This window comes from Grampus griseus, assembly GCF_964374135.1.
Source record: "Grampus griseus genome assembly, chromosome: 6".
In the NCBI taxonomy this organism is placed as follows: Eukaryota; Metazoa; Chordata; class Mammalia; order Artiodactyla; family Delphinidae; genus Grampus; species Grampus griseus.
In genome coordinates this window covers 31459592-31481688 of record NC_139000.1, presented here as the reverse complement: position 1 = coordinate 31481688, position 22097 = coordinate 31459592, and the positions used below count along the sequence as shown (strand labels likewise).

General features: G+C 40.5%; 1 protein-coding gene across 3 annotated transcripts in view; it reads right to left on the bottom strand.

Annotated features, from left to right (window-relative positions):
- TEX10 (testis expressed 10) overlaps positions 1 to 18604 on the bottom strand; it is a 56113-nt gene extending 37509 nt beyond the window's left edge. The window contains exons 1-6 of one of the 3 annotated variants that reach the window (XM_082657273.1): positions 18456 to 18604; positions 14759 to 14947; positions 13043 to 13282; positions 12570 to 12754; positions 11934 to 12177; positions 6990 to 7102 (exon numbers count right to left, since the gene is read on the bottom strand). In XM_082657273.1, coding sequence (XP_082513399.1) covers positions 6990 to 7102; positions 11934 to 12177; positions 12570 to 12754; positions 13043 to 13282; positions 14759 to 14938 — 962 coding nt within the window. In that variant the 5' untranslated portion in view covers positions 14939 to 14947; positions 18456 to 18604. Of the gene's footprint in view, positions 1 to 6989; positions 7103 to 11933; positions 12178 to 12569; positions 13283 to 14758; positions 14948 to 18455 lie in introns of those variants that run through there. The other 2 variants (XM_082657272.1, XM_082657274.1) reach the window with 2 other exon arrangements.
- Positions 18605 to 22097: the final 3493 nt, after the last annotated feature.

The following is a 22097-nucleotide window of genomic DNA, read 5'->3' as shown; positions in this document are numbered from 1 at the left end:
AAATAGTTTTTAACAACTCAAAAGCATTCAAGAGCTAACAAGATAATGAACACTTACTGGGTCCCCAAATCTAAAATAAAGCAAGACCTGAGGGCAACTGCCAATTCCAAATAAAGGCTGGAAAAATGAAGTAACCTTTTAGAGGCCTCACAGGGAAAAGTCAAACAAAGCCCAGGGCCTGCCAAACATGGGGACTTTCATATATTATCCCTACTTCAAGCTGGACCCTTAAGGGCCTCCCTTCCAGGGTAAAGGTGAACTGGAAGTAAAAACAGCTCTTACATAAAACTTAATCCCAGTTTTGCATCATCTCAGCAGCCAAAGTAACGATTTTTCCCCAACTAGATCTGTAGAGTCAACGCAATTCCAATCAAAATCCCAGCAAGTTATTTTGTAGTTATCGACAAAGTGATTCTAAAGTTTATACAGAAAGGCAAAAACCTAGACTACCCAAGACTGAAGCAGAACAAAGTTGGAGGACTCATACTACTCAATTTCAAGACTTACTATACAACTACAGTAATCAAGACAGCATGATATCAGTGAAAGAACAGATAAATATAGGTTAATGGAAGAGCTCTAAAATAGGCCTACAAAGTATAGTCAACTGATGATCTTAGACAAAGGAGCAGAAGCAACCCAATGGAGAAAGGATAGTCTTTTCAACAAATGATGCTGGAATAACTGCACAGAAAGTCTAAAACTGAAAAATAAAAACAGAAAATAAATTCAACAAATATATGTTTGAATACAACTGAACAAAACTAAAAAATTAAAACCTGGAAGATATGAGATAAAGACAAGAGAAATAGGTAAAAAATTCAGCAATCAGGTCTAACATACATTCAGTTAGAGTCTTTAAAGGAAAGGAGAAAAATGGCACTACAGCAATTTCTCACCTGTGGTCTATTAAATGTGCAATAGCATCACGCTTTAAAAAAATGTACATACCTTAATTTAAAAATACTTTATTGGTAAAAAATGCTAACCACCATCTGAGGCTTCAGTGAGTCACAGTAGTAACATCAAAGATCAGTGATCACAGATCACTATAACAAATATAATAATGAAGAAGTTAAAAATATTCCAAGAATTACCAAAATGTGACAGAGAGACATGAATGAAGTGTGCAAATGCTGTTAGAAAAATGACGCCAACATACTTGCTCAATACAGGGTTGCCGCAAACCTTCCATTTATAAAAAATTATGCACTATCTGCCAAGGGCAAAGAAGCAAAACAAGCTTGTACAATACATTCAACAAATTTCTTTTTACTAAGTAACCTTTTATACTGTTCCAGATGATCTTTCCTTTTAGCCTTAACAAACATTTCTGTTCAATTACAGGAAGCCCAGATTTCTTCTATAGATGAAACTGCAAGTCAATTTCCTTTTGATTTCTGCTTAAGTACAGTTAACCCTTGAACAACATGGATCTGAACTGTGTGGGACCACCTATACACAGATTGTTTTCAATAAATACGAACTACAGTTACTACACAATCCCCAGTTGGTTGAATATGAGGATTTGGAACCAAGGATATGAAGGGCTGACTGTAAAGTTCTCTGCGGATTTTCCACTGCACAGAGGGGTCAGCACCCCAACCCCAGAGCTGTTCAAGGGTCGACTGTACTCAATTCCTACTGCACTGTCTTTCTCTGGGGCTTATTCTATCCTCGGGTTCCCACGAAGAATCTATCTGTTAGTACATTTTCCTAAAATGTATGAACTATTATTTACCCACTATGTTTAATATAGCTCACTTTTCAAAAACAAGTATTTCGGGCTTCCCTGTGGCGCAGTGGTTGAGGATCTGCCTGCCAATGCAGGGGACACAGGTTCGAGCCCTGGTCTGGGAAGATCCCACATGCCACAGACCAACTAGGCCCATGAGCCACAACTACTGAGCCTGCATGTCTGGAGCCTGGGCTCCGCAACAAGAGAGGCCGCAACAGTGAGAGGCCCGCGCACCGCGATGAAGAGCGGTCCCCGCTCGCCGCAACTAGAGAAAGCCCTCGCACAGAAACAAAGACCCAACACAGCCAAAAATTAATTATTTTTTTTAAAAATAATAAAGTATTTCTAAAAGAAACTTTCTATCACTACCATAAAGAGAAAATCAGCCTCTCCCAATACACTTTGCAATAGATCCCAACCACCCAACCACCACTTAGTTAATCTCAACTTGCTAAATCAAAGCAATCCCTCTGAAAAAATAAATTTATTTTCCCAGCACACTGGAAAATCTTCCCAACTATTAGGCTACTCTAGTCAGCAGTGAACTTTTCCCTCTCACAAGCTGATTCATAAGGCAAAGGCAAGACTTAGCTGTTATCTGTTCCCAGCACATATGCGAATTACCTGATTAGAATAATCACCGTATAAATTAATAAAGGATGAGTACAAGAAGAAAGCTTTCTTAAAGACCACTCAACTACAATGAATTTTAAAAATGTCACTATTTTCAGTAACGCCAAAGTTATAACCTCTGATACACACAAAAGAACTGAAAGCAGGGATTGGAACAGCTATTTGGAGACCAATATTCATAGCAGCATAATTCACAACAGCCAAAAGGTAGAAACCACCCACATGTCCATTGACAGATGAATAGATAATATATGATATATACATACAATGGAAGATGATTTAGCCTTAAAAAGTAATGAAAACGTGGAAGCAACCAAGAGGTTCTTCAATAAGTGAATGGATAAACACATCCATATAACGGAATATTATTTAGCACTAAAAAGAAATGAGCTATCAAACCATGAAAAAAACATGGGGGAAGGTAGGATGAATAGGCAAAGCACAGAGGATTTTTAGGACAGTGAAAATATCATGTATGATACTATAATGGCAGGTACGTGTCATTACACATTTGTCAAAACTCACAGCATGTACAATACCAATAGTGAACCCTAACATAAACTATGGACTTTGAGTGTTAATGTGTCAACACAGGTTCATAGATTACAACACATATGTAACTGTGGGGTGGGACGCCAACAATGAGGGAGGCTATGCAACTGTGGGGGCAGGAGTAGTACAGTATATGAGAACTTTATTCTTTCTGTTCAATTTTACTATGAATCTAAAACTGCTCTAAAAAATAAACTCCATTTAAAAAAAAAAAGGAATGAAATGCTACTAGTGCTACAACATGAATAAACCTTGAGATATCATGGTAAGAGAAATTAAGCCAGACACAAAACAATATTGTATGCTTCTACTGATATGAGGCACCTAAAAAAGTCAAATTAATAGAAGCAAAAAAGTAGAAGAGTGGTTCCCAGGAGCTGGGGGAAGGGGAGCATGGGGAGTTACTGCTTAACGTGTACTGAGTTTCAGTTTGGGAACATGAAAAAGTTCTAGAGATGGATGGTGGTGGTGGTTGTACAACAATGGGAATGTATTTAATGCCACTCAACTATACAATTAAAAATGGTTAAAATGCTAAATTTTACGTTATATATATTTTACCACAATAATAATAAACAACATCCTTTGTAACGCTGCATTTCAACCTAAGATTTAAAAAATTTAGACATCATGTCAAATATTAACTGGGAGTACATGAGTAAGTATGAAGACCACTGGCCTAGACCATTGGTGGCTCCCCTAACTTTAACTCATGTTGCCCTCCACAGGCTATCTGCTAAATATTCAATGCACTACCTTATGGAAGTATTTTGGCCAACTCAATACAGTAGCAGCCTGTGCTCCCTAAAAACAAATCACTGGGGAAATTTACGAAGAATAAATTATACTGCCAATTCACTTTTGTTAAAAATTCCACAATTTCACTACCTCAGCCTCTTCATACCCTTTTTTCACCTTTTATATCTTGGCACAAACCACTTCATCAGGACAGCGTTCCCTAGGACTCTATTCCCCCCCCGCCCCCCATGAAAGACCAGCTTCTTATCATATACTCTTATATTACCCTACATTCTTTTTCACTGATCTTATCACAGTCACTGAAAAGAATCATAGAAATAAAGTCTCCCTCACTAGACTGTACTCCATGAGAACTGGCCTACCTATCTCCTTTTCCACTAAATGCTCAGCACCTGGTATAGTAACTGCCTTAAACATTTTAAGTGTCCAGTAAAGTGAATAATGACAGTATACCAATATACTCTTGAATAATTTACTTACATTTAATGGTCTACCAAATTCCAAACATTCTAACCATTATTCAATCTCATTTTGATGAAAATTATATCTGAAACCTCTTACTGGACAAAATATACACACACACAATTCAAGAGTTCAAGGATATTCTAAAGCTTATCCACACACCTGATTAAAAACTTTTGCTTTAGTAAGAAAATTGTAACTGGAGGAAACAAACCCTAACAACCTACTTGCTCAAGAAAGTATCTCCCTATTTGATTCTCTGTCCCCTCCAACTCCAGAAACTCTAAATTAATATTCCTAAAATGTGGTTTTGATCCAACCAATAGTCTTCAATGCCAAAAGGATCAAGGATGAAAGATAAAGGAAGTTCAGAGACAAGAAATGACTTTCAGCATCAAGGCTAGTCAAGAGCAGAAACCAGATTTGACCCAGATCGGTCCCATGTTCATTACCTAACCCTACAGCTTTCTCATATGCTATCTCCTCCAGTTAGTGTAATCTCTCCTCCCTTGCTTCACTTCTGCCTGCTAAAATCATATCCATGCTCAAATACTACCCTCTAACACAGCTTTGTCTGTTTATCCTAACAAGGATGTTTCTTCCTATGAATTCCTACAGCACTTAATTGTAAAGTTCTAATGACACTTACATACGCCTTGTGTTAAATATGTAAATTCACTTATTCTCCTGCAAGTTACTGAGCTATTGTTTCTCAGCTTCAAAACCACCCTTCTACACTCTGCTTTGTGATCCTGGAACTGAGCCACATTTTTTCCTTTACAGCTGGCTTCTTGTTAGGCTCTGCCAATAAGGGAGTACTAGAGACTGGAAAGCTGTAAGAGGAAAATGGGACACTTTCCTTTCTGTTTGCTTCCTAGTCCTACTTTTGCTTCCCTTTGCCACCAGTGCAACCCAACAACTCTTCTAGAAGCCAGCAGCAGTTCATTCTAGTAGCCACAGTTGGTTCCACTTTGTGGTTTTTCTGACACAGAACCAGCATCATCATGCCCCTAGAAACACCAGCACCAGCCAGCCAGAACCCCTGTTGCCAAATCCTGGACCCCTGCCCCACAGGGCCGCTCTTGTGATCTCAAAGACATTAGCACCAGCTGAGCACCAACTCCTTCCTAAAGGTCTGAGCTTTGGCTCCAGACAGGCTTTCCTCCAAACTTCTTCCCCTCTTCTCTTTGTTCTCCCAATCTAGAGGCAGTAGCCGCTTCCTGTAGGCGCTACCTCCACAATACCTTACTGTTCCCTTTCGTCTTTCCACTTCTTTAATACCTTACTGTTCCCTTTCGTCTTTCCACTTCTTTAATACCTAGTTAAAAACTGTTTGTAGGGCTTCCCTGGTGGCGCAGTGGTTGAGAGTCCGCCTGCGGATGCAGGGGACACGGGTTCGTGCCCCGGTCCGGGAAGATCCCACATGCCGCGGAGCCTGCGCATCCGGAGCCTGTGCTCCGCAACGGGAGAGGCCACAACAGTGAGAGGCCCGCATACCGCAAAAAAAAAAACTGTTTGTATTAAATTCTCTGTTAAAATCACTGGTGTGATTTCCATCTTCTGACTAGACCATGACACACTCTTTTATCAATTTTAAGACTTTGTACCGATTTTAGCAATTTATGAAATCACTTAAGAGAACAAGGAGTATACCTTAAGACATCTGATTATCTGTCATAATACTTTGCAACCAAAATAATTAGTGAATGAATGAAAAGTTCATCTGCCTACAATAGACTTATCTCTAGACTTATCACTTCTGAGCATATCCTCTGAACTCTGCTCCATGAGCCTGATTCTCCACATAGTTTCTTTCTTTTGATAAATTTAAGAACCTTCTGACAGACTTCAAGATCCCTTCAAGTGTTTGCTCATGGTGGGGAACTGCACCTTTTGTGTTCTAGCTTGTATCTGTTTGTCAATTTTTTTTTTAAAAAAACCTGTAGATTTTTTTTTTAATTTCTTTATCTTACTTATTTTTGGCTGTGTTGGCTCTTCGTTGCTGTGCGCAGGCTTTCTCTAGGTGCAGCGAGCAAGAGCTACTCTTCATTGCGGTGCGCGGGCTTTTTATTACAGTGGCTTCTCTTGTTGCAGAGCATGGGCTCTAGGTGCGCGCGCTTCAGTAGTTGCGGCTCGCAGGCTCTAGAGCGCAGGCTCAGTGGTTGTGGCGCACGGGCTTAGTTGCTCTGCGGCATGTGGGACCTTTCCAGAGCAGGGCTCAAACCCCTGTCCCCTGCATTGGCACGCAGATTCTTCACCACTGCGCCACCAGGGAAGCCCTGCTTGTCAAATTTTATTAGACAATTTGTTTTTACATTTATCTGCTCTCACTTGAGGTAAACATTTTAAATAACTTCCAGGCTTACATTTTTTTTTAAACTCCATCTTCTAATCCATAAATTTTTTTTAGAAAAGAGATATATTCTTCTCCAATCATCCCTCTTCCTTCTGGATACTGATATTAGTTTCATTACCAGTTTCCTCATGTACAAATGAACTAATGACCTTTAAGATACTCTCTCACCTAAAGATTCAATAATTACACAGTGCCTCTCACAAATAAACCACCCACCTTGGCAAATTTTATTAAATTCATATCTGCACAATTTGATACCTGACACTCATTTAGCACAAAACATTCACTTTAAAGATTAAAAAAATAAAAGTAAGTAAAATTGGAAGTCCCAGGGCTTAAAGTGACTTGTTCAAGATCAGCCATACTACTGTTTTTATCTCTATTTGATAAAATCTAGATTAAAAACACCTCACAGTATAGAAAGTTCCAGTTTAAAGCTAATTATTTTCTGATAATTTTACGTTAACCAGTGAAAAAGAATGGCAGTACCTTTTGTTTGTCTCTTTCCTTCTGTGCTTGGTTATTTCTTTTAAGGCATATGGAAAATTACTCATGAAATGGTGTCTGAAATCAGTAAGATAATTCTTTCGAAGCCATGACTCCTAGTAAAATAAGCAAAGATTAGAAAATCTATAAGAAACAATAAATTAAAATGACAAATAAGACTTTAAGCAGAAATCTAACAACTTGTCAATATTCAACTATAAATTTACCATTATAATACACCTTCTGCTAACGATACAATATGTAAATAAATCTTAAAGTCAGAATAAACTGTTAGGCCATCCAATTTTCATCTTTTTGGTGCTTTTATTTAATTATTTTTACTTGCATTTTATCTGTTTAAAAAGGAGAAAAAAGGGAGGAAGTAAGATTTAAGAAAATTCTGAATCTGAACTAATACAATATTTACAAAATATACAAGAAAATCTTCAACCTAGTGTTCCACTTAACTGTAACTCCATTCCCTAGCAATTCTGTTGCCCATTAAAGGTATTTAACACTTTCAGAAAGCAAGGCACTTCTCTAAAATTCCTCAGCAGTATTCGTCAATGTATCATTTTCTCCTACTTGAAACACTGTCTTAATTTCAGATTACAACACTCTTATTTCCTGCTATCCACAGAACCAATCACTCCATTTTGCCAGGGACTGAGGGGCTGCTTGGCTTGTGGGATTTGAGGTGCTAAAATAGCTAGTCACCCTACATCTCCTTAGTTACCTTCACTGGATTCTTCTCTTCTCCCCAACCTAAAAATGTGTACTTGACAACTTGTCTTGGACTTCTAACAGGCATCTTAAATTTAAAATGAATAAACTGAACTCTCCTCACAGGTAGTCACACTGTCATTTGAACAATAACATAGGGATCACCCTTGCTCCTCTTTTCTTCACTATGCACACCATCTGTTCTGTTGGCTTTATCAGAATCCAGCTGTTTCTCATCACTTCAACCACTAGCTACCATTCTACTCCAAGCCACCATTACCTCTTACCTAGATTACTGTAACAGCCTCCCAATGGTCTCCTTTCTTTTCGTCTTGCTCCCCCTAAACACAATAATCTACATAGCAGCCAGGGTGATCTTTTAAAACATAAATCACACTTCAAAATAATATAGGGAAGGATAAAGGAAATAGGTGTGTATGTAGGACACGACTAGTCATCCATGGGATCAATGGTCTGCGTTTAGCCTCCAGTTTTGCTAGAGCTGGAGAGTGAGCACATGGGAGTTCATTAGTGTTTTATTTAACTTTAATATGTCAAATTTACAAATAAACATAATTTAGATCATGCCACTCCTCTGCTCAAACCCTCCAATGTCTTTTCACCACACTCAGGTTAAAATCCAAACTCTTTACCACAAGGTACCATATGATCTGGCTACTGTCACTTTTTCTCCCTCATCATCTACCATTTTTCAAGTACCTCACTTGCACAGGACTTCCTGCCATTCCTCAAATATGTCAAATTTGTTCTCACTTCAGATATTTTCACTTGCTGTTCCCTGTGCCTAGAAGGTCCTTCCGACAGGTCTTCACAAAACTTGGTCCTGCACTTCATTCAGTGACATTTAAATATCAAGAAAGCATTTCCTGACCTCCTATTTAAAACAGCTCCCCCCCACTGTTCCATCATACGTTCTCCCTTTACCCCACTTTCATCTTTATTCCTAATAACAACATCATCTATTTGTTTACCATCCATCAACCCCACCAAGAGCTAAATACTCACCTTGTCAGTCATGTTCATCTCTGTATTCCCAGAGCCTAGAACAGAACCTGGCACACTGCAGAGCAGTGCTATTCAAAAGACCTTTCTGCAATGATGGAGTTGTTCTATATCTGTGCTGTCCAGTACAGTAGCCACTGCCACCTGAAGCTATGGAGCACCTGAAATGTGGCTAGTGTTTACTGAGGAACTGAATTTTAATTAATTTAAAGACCCACATTTATACATGCTCAATAAATCTTTGACGCATGATTGCATCTAACTTTTCTTCACAAATTCTAATTTTCATGGTAAAAAGACAATAATGAAACATTTGGGCAAAAAGTAGCAAGCATTAAAATACAAAGCTAAGGGGCTTCCCTGGTGGCGCAGTGGTTGAGAGTCCACTTGCCGATGCAAGGGACACGGGTTCGTGCCCCGGTCCAGGAAGATCCCACATGCTGCAGAGCGGCTGGGCCCGTAAGCCATGGCAGCTGAGCCTGCGCGTCCGGAGCCTGTGCTCCGCAACGGGAGAGGCCACAACAGTGAGAGGCCCGCATACCGAAGAAAAAAAAAAAAAAAAAATACAAAGCTAAGACACAACAAAATTTCTATAGTGTAAAATTATAATACTGACCTGAAGCTATTAATACAGGACTCCAAAAACCAAAGTTAATTAAAAAGTTAATGTTAAATTGTATTTCATTTTTAAAACTAGCTATATATTAAGGATACACACAGTATATCAGAAATAAGCAACCTCAGTAAGGATCTGAGTACTCAACCACTGCAAATAAGATTTAATGTAACTTGAGATTTGTTTTCAAAGCAAAGATGAAAGATTTCAGATTCCTAAAAAGGTTTAAAATACTACTACTTGGATAAAAATGAAATTCCTCAACTTTGCAGCAAAATACGAACACACTACATGCATTTAGCAAAACCTAAAAGTAAGTGGTCAGTGACCCTAAGGTTGCACCTAATACAGACGCCAACTTATCAACAGAAAACCTACACATTTTCTGAGAGAAAAGAGCTACAATTCAGCCTGTGGTACATAATTAGAATTTAAGATCTAGGAATGCCATTTCATTCCTCCTAAAGTCTGAGCTGTTACAGGTCACCCAATACCTTAACTATTAAGCTATAACTGAAGGTGAATGAGAGAGAGGAACTAACAGTGGGAATGGTAACAAAAAATAAACTAATGTGCATTTTAATGTCACCTGATATAACTAATATACATACTTATACTTTGACTCTAAGATAATAGGTCTTACCTTATCTAGTTATTATAGTTCGAAAATAACAAATTTGCCAGGGTAAATTAGCAAATTCTACCTGTGGATGCTTTTAAATGCTATTCCTATTTGAATTAACCACCTCAGTTTATTTCAATTTTATACAGTATCCCAATTCAGTATTCTATATAACCTTCAACAGTCTAGGCAAACCAGTCTTCTGAACTTAGTATCCTATGTTAATGGACTGCTAATAAATACAGTCATAATACCACAGAATAGCTCTGAATATAGCTACTTTAAACATCCATAAAATTAAGGCAGTGTTTAGATCCTTTGTCAGTATCATCTGAATGACAGCAGATGATCCAAAACTAGCACAATTAATGAATTTGCATTTAGTGCTACCATTCTAATTACAAATACTATTACTAAAGCAATAATAAACACTAACCAGTGCCCAGGAAAAAACAAACACCAAAATGCCTGGAATTTTATTTTTCAGCTTTCCGAAAATGAAAAAAAGCCTAGTACTTAAGATCACACTGAATATCATTAGTTTTACTTCTTATCTTAGCCTTTCAAATGAAAATACAGCCATTCAAGACTCCAAATAATGTATATATTTTCTAAGAAGCTGCATGCATTATTACTGTGACTAGCCTAGAATCACAAATTAATTGCCATAAAGGAGAACAAGCTTCACTTTCATAAAATCATATACAATACCCCAATCATGATCATTTTCTTGCCAATTTATACAATAAATCATAAAACAGGCTCAAAATTATAATCAACAAAATGCCATCCTATTTGAGAAAGCAATTCATAAAACATCTCTAAAGAATGATGGGTAATGGGTTAATAGCGATACAGTAAGCTATTAAAAGAAACACACACCTTAGTACGATTCTGTAACGCTCTTCAAGATTATGAAATACTATTATAATTTACCCCAGTCTTATTTTATGTGTCTTACTAACTCGTGAGCTTGAATGAAATGAAAAGAGCTAAATAAAACTAAAAAACTGCCTTGCCAGTTTTGGACGTATGTAGGCAACTTCAAGGATTCACACCTGCCGTGTCAAGTCCTTGCAGAAATTCTTCTGTAAAACGGATGCTCCAAGCTTTAGTATTGTTCCTGCAGCTACCCTTTTTAAGATTAACCACATTAATCCAGCACCAATTAATCTTAGAGCTTGTTCTTCCTTACTTGCTCCATGCACTATATATTATATTCACTACAACATAACACTTTAAAAAAGCCACCAACACTCAATTCTCCCCAAATAGGAGGTAAATTTACTCATCAAGAAACATGTCTTTGCTATCAGCTTTCTACCAAGAAACTGTCCTATGACTTGGAACTACTTAGGTTAACTTCACTCACACCATATCTACAACTACAGCTTACCTACAGTAAAGGTAACTTTAAGAAATGTGTTCAGATCTTACATCCTTTATCAAGAGAAAACAAAAAAGCATACACTAAGCAAATCTGTGTGTAGCTTCTTCCCTAAAATGTAGTAGTTTAAAAACTTCTCTGGGTTGATTATGAGATCTTCAGTTTGGTCCATTTCTTGCCATTTGGTCAATTTCTTGGTAACATGGCACAAACTGGAAGAGACTACTTAATAAGCCACTTTTTAAATCCTGTAAGAGGTCTCCAGAAACTAGAATGTTCCTACATAATCAATCTGCCATAAACAATACATTGTAACTCTATTGTGAATTACAGCTAATAAAAACAAATGAAATCAAGCACACTGTTATGCATTTCGCTTAAAAATTTAAACATACAGATAATAAACTCACAAAACTGTTTTAATTTGTAGTTTTGAGCAAATGTAAGAAATAAGTTTACAGTTAAACCCTGGGAATTTTTTGGAAAATGCATAACCAATTAATAGTAATATGCTGATTTCTAATTTGTCATGATAAAAGGCATTACTCAGAAAATAAAGAACCTATTAGTTCTCACCAATTTATGGGTCTCATCCTGTTGTTTAGAGAGTTTCCACAGAAGGGAAATAATGTTAAGAACTTGCTGCATAATCTGCAGAGATTCTCGTTCTATACCATTTCCAACAGAAGCAGCTAGTTGTGGAGGCACAGCTTCAATCCAGCACTCAATTAGCAATGGAATTATTATCTCAATAAATCCTTTCAGGTTTTCAGTAGATGACAGGCCTTCATCCACACTGCCTAGTCCTCCAACCAGGTACCTAACAAGGAAAGGTAAGAATAAAAAAATATTTTAATTTAATTAAAAAATATTATTCCTTGCTTAATTTAAACCTTAAAATATAAAGTACCAGCAAAATGAAGCACCATGAATTGATAATTACATTGATCAACACTAGGAAGAAAAGCAGAATTCTAAGATGACAAAGCCAAAAGACTATAATTTTTTACTTTTCATTAGGCTTTGCTACAAATGAGTAAATTAATAAACTTTGAAATGACTCCTCCCATCAGTAAATAAAATCAAATTATGAGTAACTATATGAAACTACAGAAGACAACTGCATGTCTTCCCACCATTAGCCATCAACGGTCAGCAGTTATAATTCAATATAGGAAAACTGAGTGTGGACATAACTGAAATCCTTCTTACCGTAGCCTGAACTGTGAACTGACATTTGGCTGTGAACCCCCATTTTCATAAACCTGGATGTGTTGCTGGTCGTTGGCATGTTCCTTCCAGTTGATAAAAATGGAGTTGCTAGTGGCATGGGGATTTTCTTTTTGTTCCTGAAGTCCTTCACTTTCTCTCACCCTACTGGATCCATCTGCCAAGGCCTGAAGGAATTTACTGAGTCTCACTAAGACTTTCAGCCTCCACTGCTGAGAAGTGAGTCTCCGATTAGGATTTACAGAAAGCATCCAGGACTGGGATCTGTCTCTATTTACCAGTCCTTTGGACAGCTGCTGATGAGAAATAAGTTCTACAAAATTCTTAAGCAATATACTGCTACGGCCAGTAATTAGAGCTGGGTACTGTTCCAGCAGAATGTCCAAAACTTTTAAAGAGTCCTCCTGAATTCCTTCAGTAATGTGAGTCATGGCACTAGAGAGATGGGCACTTACCAAAGGAAAAAATGGAGAAATTTGTTCAGCTCGTATTTTGGGGGCCAGGAATTGAAGAAGTTGAACTGCTGCTAATCGTACATTAGCATCTTTATCTGTAAACACAGCAGTCACTTCACTTAATATGTTTGAAAGGTGTGCATCAATTATAAATGGGTATTGAGACAAAAGGTCTTTAAGTCCAAGAAGAGCACTTTGTTTAACCCCAGCGTTGTAGTGATGCATCTGTGACAGCAAATCCTATAAATAAAAATAAAAACACAAGCTTTAGGCATATACATATACATACACATTATATCATTTTCAAATAAGCATGCTAACTAAAACTATGCTAATAAACTGACACTCCAGTGGGGGTGGGGGGTTGGAGATTGCTTTGGTAAGTATTTCTAAATGTTACTTTTAGAAAAATGAAGCTTTTGTTAAGATCAGAAAGTTTTATCTTAGCATAGCTTTAGCTGAATAAAAGCATAACATAACTTTCAGTCAGAATTTTCTTTTTGAAACTACACAGGAATAGGCACACTATCATTTAAAATGACAGCAATCATTACCACCACTTAAAGACCTACTATATACCAAATATGTATTTATACCTATATTCTACCTATTTTAAGTGGTCTTTCAGAGTGTCTGTGTATTTTATTCAGAGTACAACACTTGGCAATTTTATTTGTGGAATAATTTATATAATCTGTAAAGAAACAATAACTTCAAATACCTTTTGACGTTATTTAACCTTCAGAGATTAAAAAGCAAAACTAGAAAATGTATATCTTCACAAAGATTTGTTCACAAATGTTCATAACAGCATTATTCATAAGTGTCAAAAAGTGGGAACAAAAAAAAAAAAAAAAGTGGGAACAACCAAATGCCCATCAACTGATGAGTGAAAAAATATGACATAGTCCTGCAGTGGAATACTATTTGACAATACAAAGGAATGAAGTACTGTTCTGATACGTGCTACAACATGGATGAACCTCAAAAACATGCTAAGTGAAAGACCAGTAATAACAGACCACATTTCATATGATTCCATTTATATGAATTGTCTAGAATAAGCAAATCTTTACAGATAGATCAGTGTCTGTCTAGTGAGGGGAAGGAATGGAGAGTGACTTCTAATAGGTGTAAAGTTTCTTTCTGAAGTGACAAAAATGTTCTGAAATTAGATTATTGTGATAGTAGCATAACAATGTAAATACATTAAAAACCACTGAATTGTCCACTCTAAAATGATAAATTTTATTATGTGTAAATTACATTTCAATAAAACTTAAATTTTTAAGCAAAACCACTGCTCAAATTTCAATTAACTTCACACATTCACTATGAATCTGGAATAAACTACATACTATAAGGGTTCAAAAATGGATAAGACAGGATCCTATCTTAATGTGCTATAAAAACAGCTAAAAAACTGTCACATCAAAAACTTGATGCATCAAAAAGTGAAATACAGAAATTATTTCCAGATGACATATTAAATCATCAAATAAATATACAAGGGAGAAATCACTTTGACTTTAGCTGAGCAAGTCTTTCTGGAGGAAGTGGGAAAGGTGCAGTGGCAACATCAGATCTGGGTAACAGATAAACTCCAACCTTTAGCCAGTAATAAACCCTGAGTTAAAACAACTTTTCACAAAAATATAACATTCTAGATGATTTCAAGGAAAATCCTACTTTATCAAAATAATATTTACGATTTACCTTAATGTTAAGTTTTCTGTTGTTTGTTGGAAGTGTTCCATCCTCTTTGAGTTGGTCAGGCAGATGTATAGTCTTCGTTTTAAAGTTTGTAACTGTAGCATTTTCTAACCTGGGCTTCTTTTTACCAACTTTTAGTTTTACTTTTTGAAAATCATCTTGGCGTTTTCTTTTTTTAGTCATTCTTGAGTGCTATGATAAAAGAATTAATTTAAAAACAATCAACAAAGATAAATCACCTTTATGAAGTAAAAAAAAAAAAATCAGTTTAGTCAAGGTATTTTGGCCATGGAACTTTTTTTTTTTTTTTTTTGGCGGTACGCGGGCCTCTCACTGTTGTGGCCTTTCCCGTTGCGGAGTACAGGCTCCGGACGCACAGGCTGAGCGGCCATGGCTCACGGGCCCAGCCGCTCCGCGGCATGTGGGATGTTCCCGGACCGGGGCACGAACCGCGTCCCCTGCATCGGCAGGCGGACTCTCAACCACTGCGCCACCAGGGAAGCCCGCCATGGAACTTTTTGTCAAGCAATGTCCTAAACAGGACCTTTGGTTGGGCAATGTGCTAAATAGAAAACTTTTGTATACTTCAATTAAAAAAAAAAACTTCTGAAAAATTTTTTGTGCCCATAGGATGAGGGGGAGGCAGCACAGAGTTGCTATAGATACACCTTGCACGTGCGGAGAAGCTCCTGGCCCCCAGAAGCCCCCAAGAAACCCTAGCAAAACAAAGTCTGAAAACCAATGTTATTATTTAATGCAGCCTGTAATAGTTAGGAAGTTTCATGAACCTAAGCTGGGTGCTTGAAAATGGGTAAGATTCAGATATGCATCAAGGACAGTTAATGAGCATTTCATGAGCAAGGAAAACAGAGTATGGATCAGGAGTAGGGATAAGCCTGGTATAGGCAAAAATGAAAAGTACCAGCACTGTGAACACCAGGAAAAGTTCAGACTAGATATAAACAGTAAACAAAAATGCAAGAGAAAAATCCTTATAAAAGGAAATACAGTGTAACAGAGGAATAAGGAACAAAGACCAGCTAGGCCACTATTATAATAAATAACTCAGGTATAACCCCGTCATCCTGCACTTCCCCCTCTTCACCACATTCTTTGAACTTACATCCAAATCATCCCAATTACACAAAAAATCTTTGATCTGTGCCTCCTACCCATTCCCAGGCCCCTTCTTAAGTCCTTTATCTCTAGCCAAGACTGTTAACAGTTCCCCCGCCAGAATTCTTGTCTTGTCTCTAGTGTCTACCCCATGGTCCATTTGGTAGAGAATCACCAGGGGGCTCTTTCTAAACACAGATCTGACCAAAGCTCAGGAGATTTCAGCTTGTCTTGACATATTCGGTCCTTCCTAACTTCCTCTCCAGCTTTATTTTTCCACAAACTAACCTCTATCTAAAAAAGAGCCTCCTATACCTGGAGCTAGCTCAGCGCTTTTTGAAGCCTTTTCCACACACTACAAAAATACTGAATTCTGCCTTGCATACTATACACCCACTGCAGTAGGTATCTCTGGAATAAATAAAACTTCTCCTGATCTGTCATAATTATCCTATCCCTAGCTATTTTTTTTTAAGTTACAATGCTACACATGGGAGTCCAAAAAATTTGACTAAAATGAAGGCTTGCATTATTGTGCGATTAATAAAATGGCTGGTGTAAGACCAGACAGCTCAAATTCTAGGAATCCAGAAGCCAATCACCTATGACATTATATCCAAATTCACATGATTGCAAGGTTTTACTACATTAGAGCCCCATGATCTAGGGTTTGGCTACACAGGTTAAGAGCAGATTCAAGACTCAGAGTGACTAGGTTCTTAGCCAGACTCTCCCACCTTCTAGCCATAGTTAACCACCGTGCCTCAGTTTTTATCTATAATAATAATAATGCTTATCTCATACAGTTGTTATGAGGTAGGGTGAATGAGGAGCAAATGAGCTCGTATCTGCAAAACACTCTGAACTGTGCCTGGCACACTTACAGATATGCTATAAGCATAAACATGTATATTTTCTTAGTCTCAGGACCGGTAAATACCAAGCATAATATTAGATGCACCAATAGCTTTCAATTCTCACAAGACCATGTGAAGAAGGTGGTACTAAAACCATTTTAAAGACATAGCTCAGAAACGTTTGTCAGTCCCTTATTAAGGAGTTGAAGAGGGATTCATAAACAAGACTGAACTCTGCAAAACCAACTTTATGTTATATATACTGGAACTCAGGTGAGGATTGGAAAAAAGTGGCAAAATGGCTTGCCTTATTTATCCCAATGCTAAATTTTCATCCCACCCACACCTCTAGTTATTCTAGTCTAAAAAATGAGTAAGTGAAAACTAAGGCCCTAATACTCACCTGGTCTCTGTTAATTAAGCAAGCACATTTTGCGAGTTTTCCCTACAATTTTATTACTAGCTAGTACCAGAGATGAAAATAAATGGAACAAGACATTCAGAAAAATCGATGAATTAACCCTCCACCCCCCAATTCTCTGTGCTATCTTTAGCCACTAACTATCTAATCAGTGTCCAACATACAGTCTACTGTCAAGCTTATGCCATATTACCCACCACTTTGTATTAATCACTCGACCGTTCTCCGTTAGGAAAAGTGGGCTTATTAATCACTCTACCGTTTTCGTTAGGAAAAGTGGGCTTATAGCCCCTTTGTGACTTTTCAAGCTAGTAGGATTATTTTCATGGTACACAGGGAACATCTTTATATTAGGAACTAAAAGTTCTATTTTCGCTTAAAATAAAGATTTTTCTTAGTACAGCAAATCAAACAGTCCGACTAAGCCACTTTTATAGTAGCTGGTATCGAATAAGAAGGTAGGAGGTCCAGCCTCAGAAGCTGAGCTCTCACATCACTGGACCAGGTGAGCCTCAAAAGCTTTAAACCTGAATTTCATAAACTCCAGCTGCAGGCCTTCTAATTTCAACACAAGGGAGATTCTAGCCTATCAGGATTTCGACCGAACCGAATCCCAGCTAGTTTGTCTGCCGCCTCATTACCTTCCCCTGATTTCCAACTTCTTTCCCCTGCCAAAAAAAGAATCAAGAAAGCACACTGTACTCGGCCTTTGGTACTTTCCTCTCCAACCCTTTACGCTCACGAGTTCCTCCAAACTCTACCTAGGGGGCCAATCGGAGGCACCGGACTTCCCAAAAACAAATACCACAGACTGGGGCGACTCGAGAGGACCGATGGACGGAACCGGCTTCATACAGAGCGCTTAACCGCCCACACCAGGGCAGCGAGAGGGCCGATTAGGAGACGGTTGCGCATCCCCACCCCCAGACTTTGGTCCCGCAACCCAGAAGTGAACACCCCGCGGTTTTAAGAAACTATCTTTCCTGCTCCTTCCGGAGACGGCGGTCAGGACCACAGTCGGGGAAGCGGGGCCCAATCAATGTACCCTGGCCTAAAAGTCTCCTAGACCCGAAACCGCGCGAACCCGCCCCGCCCAGTCACTTGAGGCGCTTCAAAAGCCCGCGGGGCGCCCCGCACCCGCACAGCCCCTCTCCGCACCGAGGCCCGGCTCTGCAGGGGCGCAGACTGGCCCCAGCCGGCCCTGCCCGCCTGGGCCGCGGACCGGGGGGCGACGGCCCCACGAGCCGTTCCGCTCGCCGTCCCGCGCCCCGGAGAAGGCCCGGCCAGACCGGCGGCGGCAGCTCACCTGAGGGCCCGGCCGGGACCGGGACACGGAGGCAGGTGGAGAGAGCGTCCGAGAAGGAGCCCACGGGGCGACGGCGTGCGCCACCGGCCTCAGGCTCTCGGTCCCGGAGCGTGTTTTCAAATCTCCTCGTCTTCACGCGGCCGCGTCTCCTTCCGCCGCCCGGAAACCAGGGCCCCTCCCCCGCCGCGCCGCGCTCACGTGACCGCGGCCCGCAGCCGCGCGCAGCCGGGGAGGCGGGAGCGGGAGCGGTAGGCCCGGCCCCCGGAGGAGGGGGCCGGCGCCGGAAGCCCCCTGCGCTCCGGGAAGCCAAGAGAGGAGAGCGCCCGGTCCAAGGACAAAGCTTGGATCCAGGTCCAGCCCTGAGGTTCCCGGGCTGCATGCGTTTCTGGGGGTTGTCGCCCTGGTTACAGATAGTTGGGAGCATGCCTTTTCTCTCCTCGCTAGACCACTGTTATTCAGACCTGGAGACATTCAAAGAAGAGTATAAATTGAACTGAATTGAGAAAGAGAAAAGTTTAGGACTGCAAGGACCTTAGAATTCCTGGGAACTTTAACCTGGATGGAGCAATTAAGAACTAGTTGACGACAGAGGGCAAAATACACCTAGTAGCTGGAGCCAGAAAGTCTTAGGTGAGGATTTTCCCTAATATTTCAATTTCTCAGCACTGAGGCTCCTGCTACTGAAGTCAGGTGGGCCCAGGGAAGCTAGAGAGAAATTTAAATGCCTAGAAAGGGGATGAGAAAGCAAAGAGAATGCGTCCTTGGAAGATAGCCTTGTCAAAGACTGGCAGGTGGCATGGAGGGAAGAGCCCCAGGTATGGATTTTAGAACTTGATTCAAATTTGTTTCTGTAGTTTACCAGATTATAAGGCTCAGTAATGCTGACAAGGAATGAGCCTCAGTTTGCTGGGTAGGGATTCAGAGCAAGGATGTCTGAGGTGGGGAGAGACCCAAGCACTGGGACTAAGATCATGCATATTCTATGATCAGAGACAAAGAGGCAGTCCCAGGCACCCTGGCAATACAGCCATACTACCACAATCTGCCCGTTTTTTGTTTTTGTTTTTGTTTTTTTGCGGTATGTGGGCCTCTCACTGTTGTGGCCTCTCCCGTTGCAGAGCACAGGCTCTGGACGCGCAGGCTCAACGGCCATGGCTCACGGGCCCAGCCGCTCCACGGCATGTAGGATCTTCCCGGACCGGGGCACGAACCCGTGTCCCCTGCATCGGCAGGCGGACTCTCAACCACTGCGTCACCAGGGAAGCTCTGCCTGTTTCTTTAATAAATTTATTTATTTACTTTCTGTGTTGGGTCTTTGTTGCTGCGCGAGGGCTTTCTCTAATTGCGGGGGCGAGCGGGGGCTACTCTCTGTTACGGTGGCTTCTCTTCTGGAGCACAGGCTCTAGAGCGCAGGATCAGTCGTGACGCACGGGCTTTGTTGCTCCACGGCATGTGGGATCTTCCCAGACCAGGAGGGATCGAACCTGTGTCCCTTGCACTGGCAGGCAGATTCTTAACCACTGCGCCATCAGGGAAGGCCCAACAGTCTGCCTTGATTCCAACATAAACATACGTACTTGGTAGTCATCAGCATTATGTGGCATTATATGTTATTAAAAGTTATGAGACCAAGTCAGAAGAGGAAAGGTTGATTGCCAGCCAGACATGTCCTCTGAACTCCAGACTCCTATCTGACAGCTCTCTCAACATTTTCTTTGGACATCTGCTCTACATCTCAAGGTCAATGTGTCTAAAATGGAATTCCTGATTTTCCCCCTGAAATCTAATCTTCCTACAGCTTCATCTCAAATGGCAACTCCATCCTTCCAGTTACTGAAGCCAAGACCTTTGGAGTTTGGGCCTGGCTTCTTTCCTCCCTTCACATCTCACATCTAAGCCATCAGGAGAATCTGTTGACTCTACAAACACATCCTGACTTTCACCACTTAACACACCTCCCTTGCTACCATGATATTAGAAGCCATCCCATGATCACTGTAAAAAGCCTCTGAACAGGTCTCCCTGCTTCCACCACTACAGTCTAGTGTCTTCCCCCTACAGTCTAATCCTAGCAGGGCAGTTGTGTGATTATTTAAAAATCTAAGTCAGATCTTTTTCTCAAAACCTCCCAATAGCTTCCCATTTCTTTTGCAGTAAAAACCAGAGTCATTGATGGCCTCAAACTGTGCCATGTTCTGACACATCCTCTTAACCTCTGGGCATTCCTCCTACCACTCTCTCCTTTTTTGCTCTGCTCCAACCACTCTTGCTTCTTTGCCTGTGGCAAATTGAGCCTGGTGATAATGCAGCTGACAGAAGTGTGGCCTGGCTAAAGGAAGCAGGTTTTCAGCAATAGCCAGCTGTTGCCATGAGGGAACGCATATCTCATTTTCAAGAAAAAATCAGAAATCCAGAAGTGTTTATAAGAAATCTGATCTTTAAATACTGGTAAGCAAGTACATCTTTTTCCTGTTTTAAAACACTGGGTGGGGGGCTTCCCTGGTGGTGCAGTGGTTGAGAGTCCGCCTGTCGATGCAGGGGACACAGGTTCATGCCTCGGTCCGGGAAGATCCCACATGCCACAGAGCGGCTGGGCCCGTGAGCCATGACCGCTGAGCCTGCGCGTCCGGAACCTGTGCTCCGCAATGGGAGAGGCCACAGCAGTGAGAGGCCCTCGTACCGCAAAAAAAAAACAAAGAAAAAAAACACTGGGTGGGCCAAATGAAATACTTACAAGCAGGTTGCCAGTTTACAACCTCTGGGGGTTTTTTGGGGGGTTTTTTTTGGTTTTTTTTGCCATACGCGGGCCTCTCACTGTTGTGGCCTCTCCCGTTGCGGAGCACAGGCTCCGGACGCGCAGGCCCAGCGGCCATGGCTCACAGGTCTAGCCGCTCTGCGGCATGTGGGATCTTCCCGGACCGGGGCACGAACCCACGTCCCCTGCATCGGCAGGCGGACTCTCAACCACTGCGCCACCAGGGAAGCCCCAACCTCTGGTTTAAATCATGAAAAGTATGTACGTAAAAATAGATTTCCAACTCCAAGGGATGAACAGAATAATTACAAGAATTGTCTGCTTAGCTGAGCCAGAACAGATCTTTGATAAATAACAAGCATATAACTAATCAAGGGTCCCTGACCCATGCCAGAAAAACATGTACAGTGAACATGCATTCCAGAATCTGTAGGATATTCCACCTCCGAAACTCTGTCCCGTTGGCCACTTAAACCTCTCTACCAGTTTCCTCGGGCTACTATAACAAAGTATCACAAACTAGGTGACTTAAACAAAAGAAATTTCTTGGCTCTCTGTTTTGGAGACCAGAACTCTGAAATCAAGGTGTTGGCAGGGTTGATTCCTTCCAGGAGCTCTGAGGAAAAATCTGGTCCATGCCTCTCTCCAAGCTTCTGGTAGCCTTAGATGTTCCTTGGCTTGTAGATGGCATTCTCTTTGTCTTCACATTGTCTGCCTTTTGTGTGTGTCTGTGTCCAAATTTCCTCTTTTTATAAGGACACCAGTCATTTAGGGCCCACCCTAATGATCTCATTTTAACTTGACTACCTCTGTAAAGACCCTATTTGCAAATAAGGTCACCTTCTGAGGTACTAGTGGTTAGGACTTCAACATATCTTTTCAGAAGG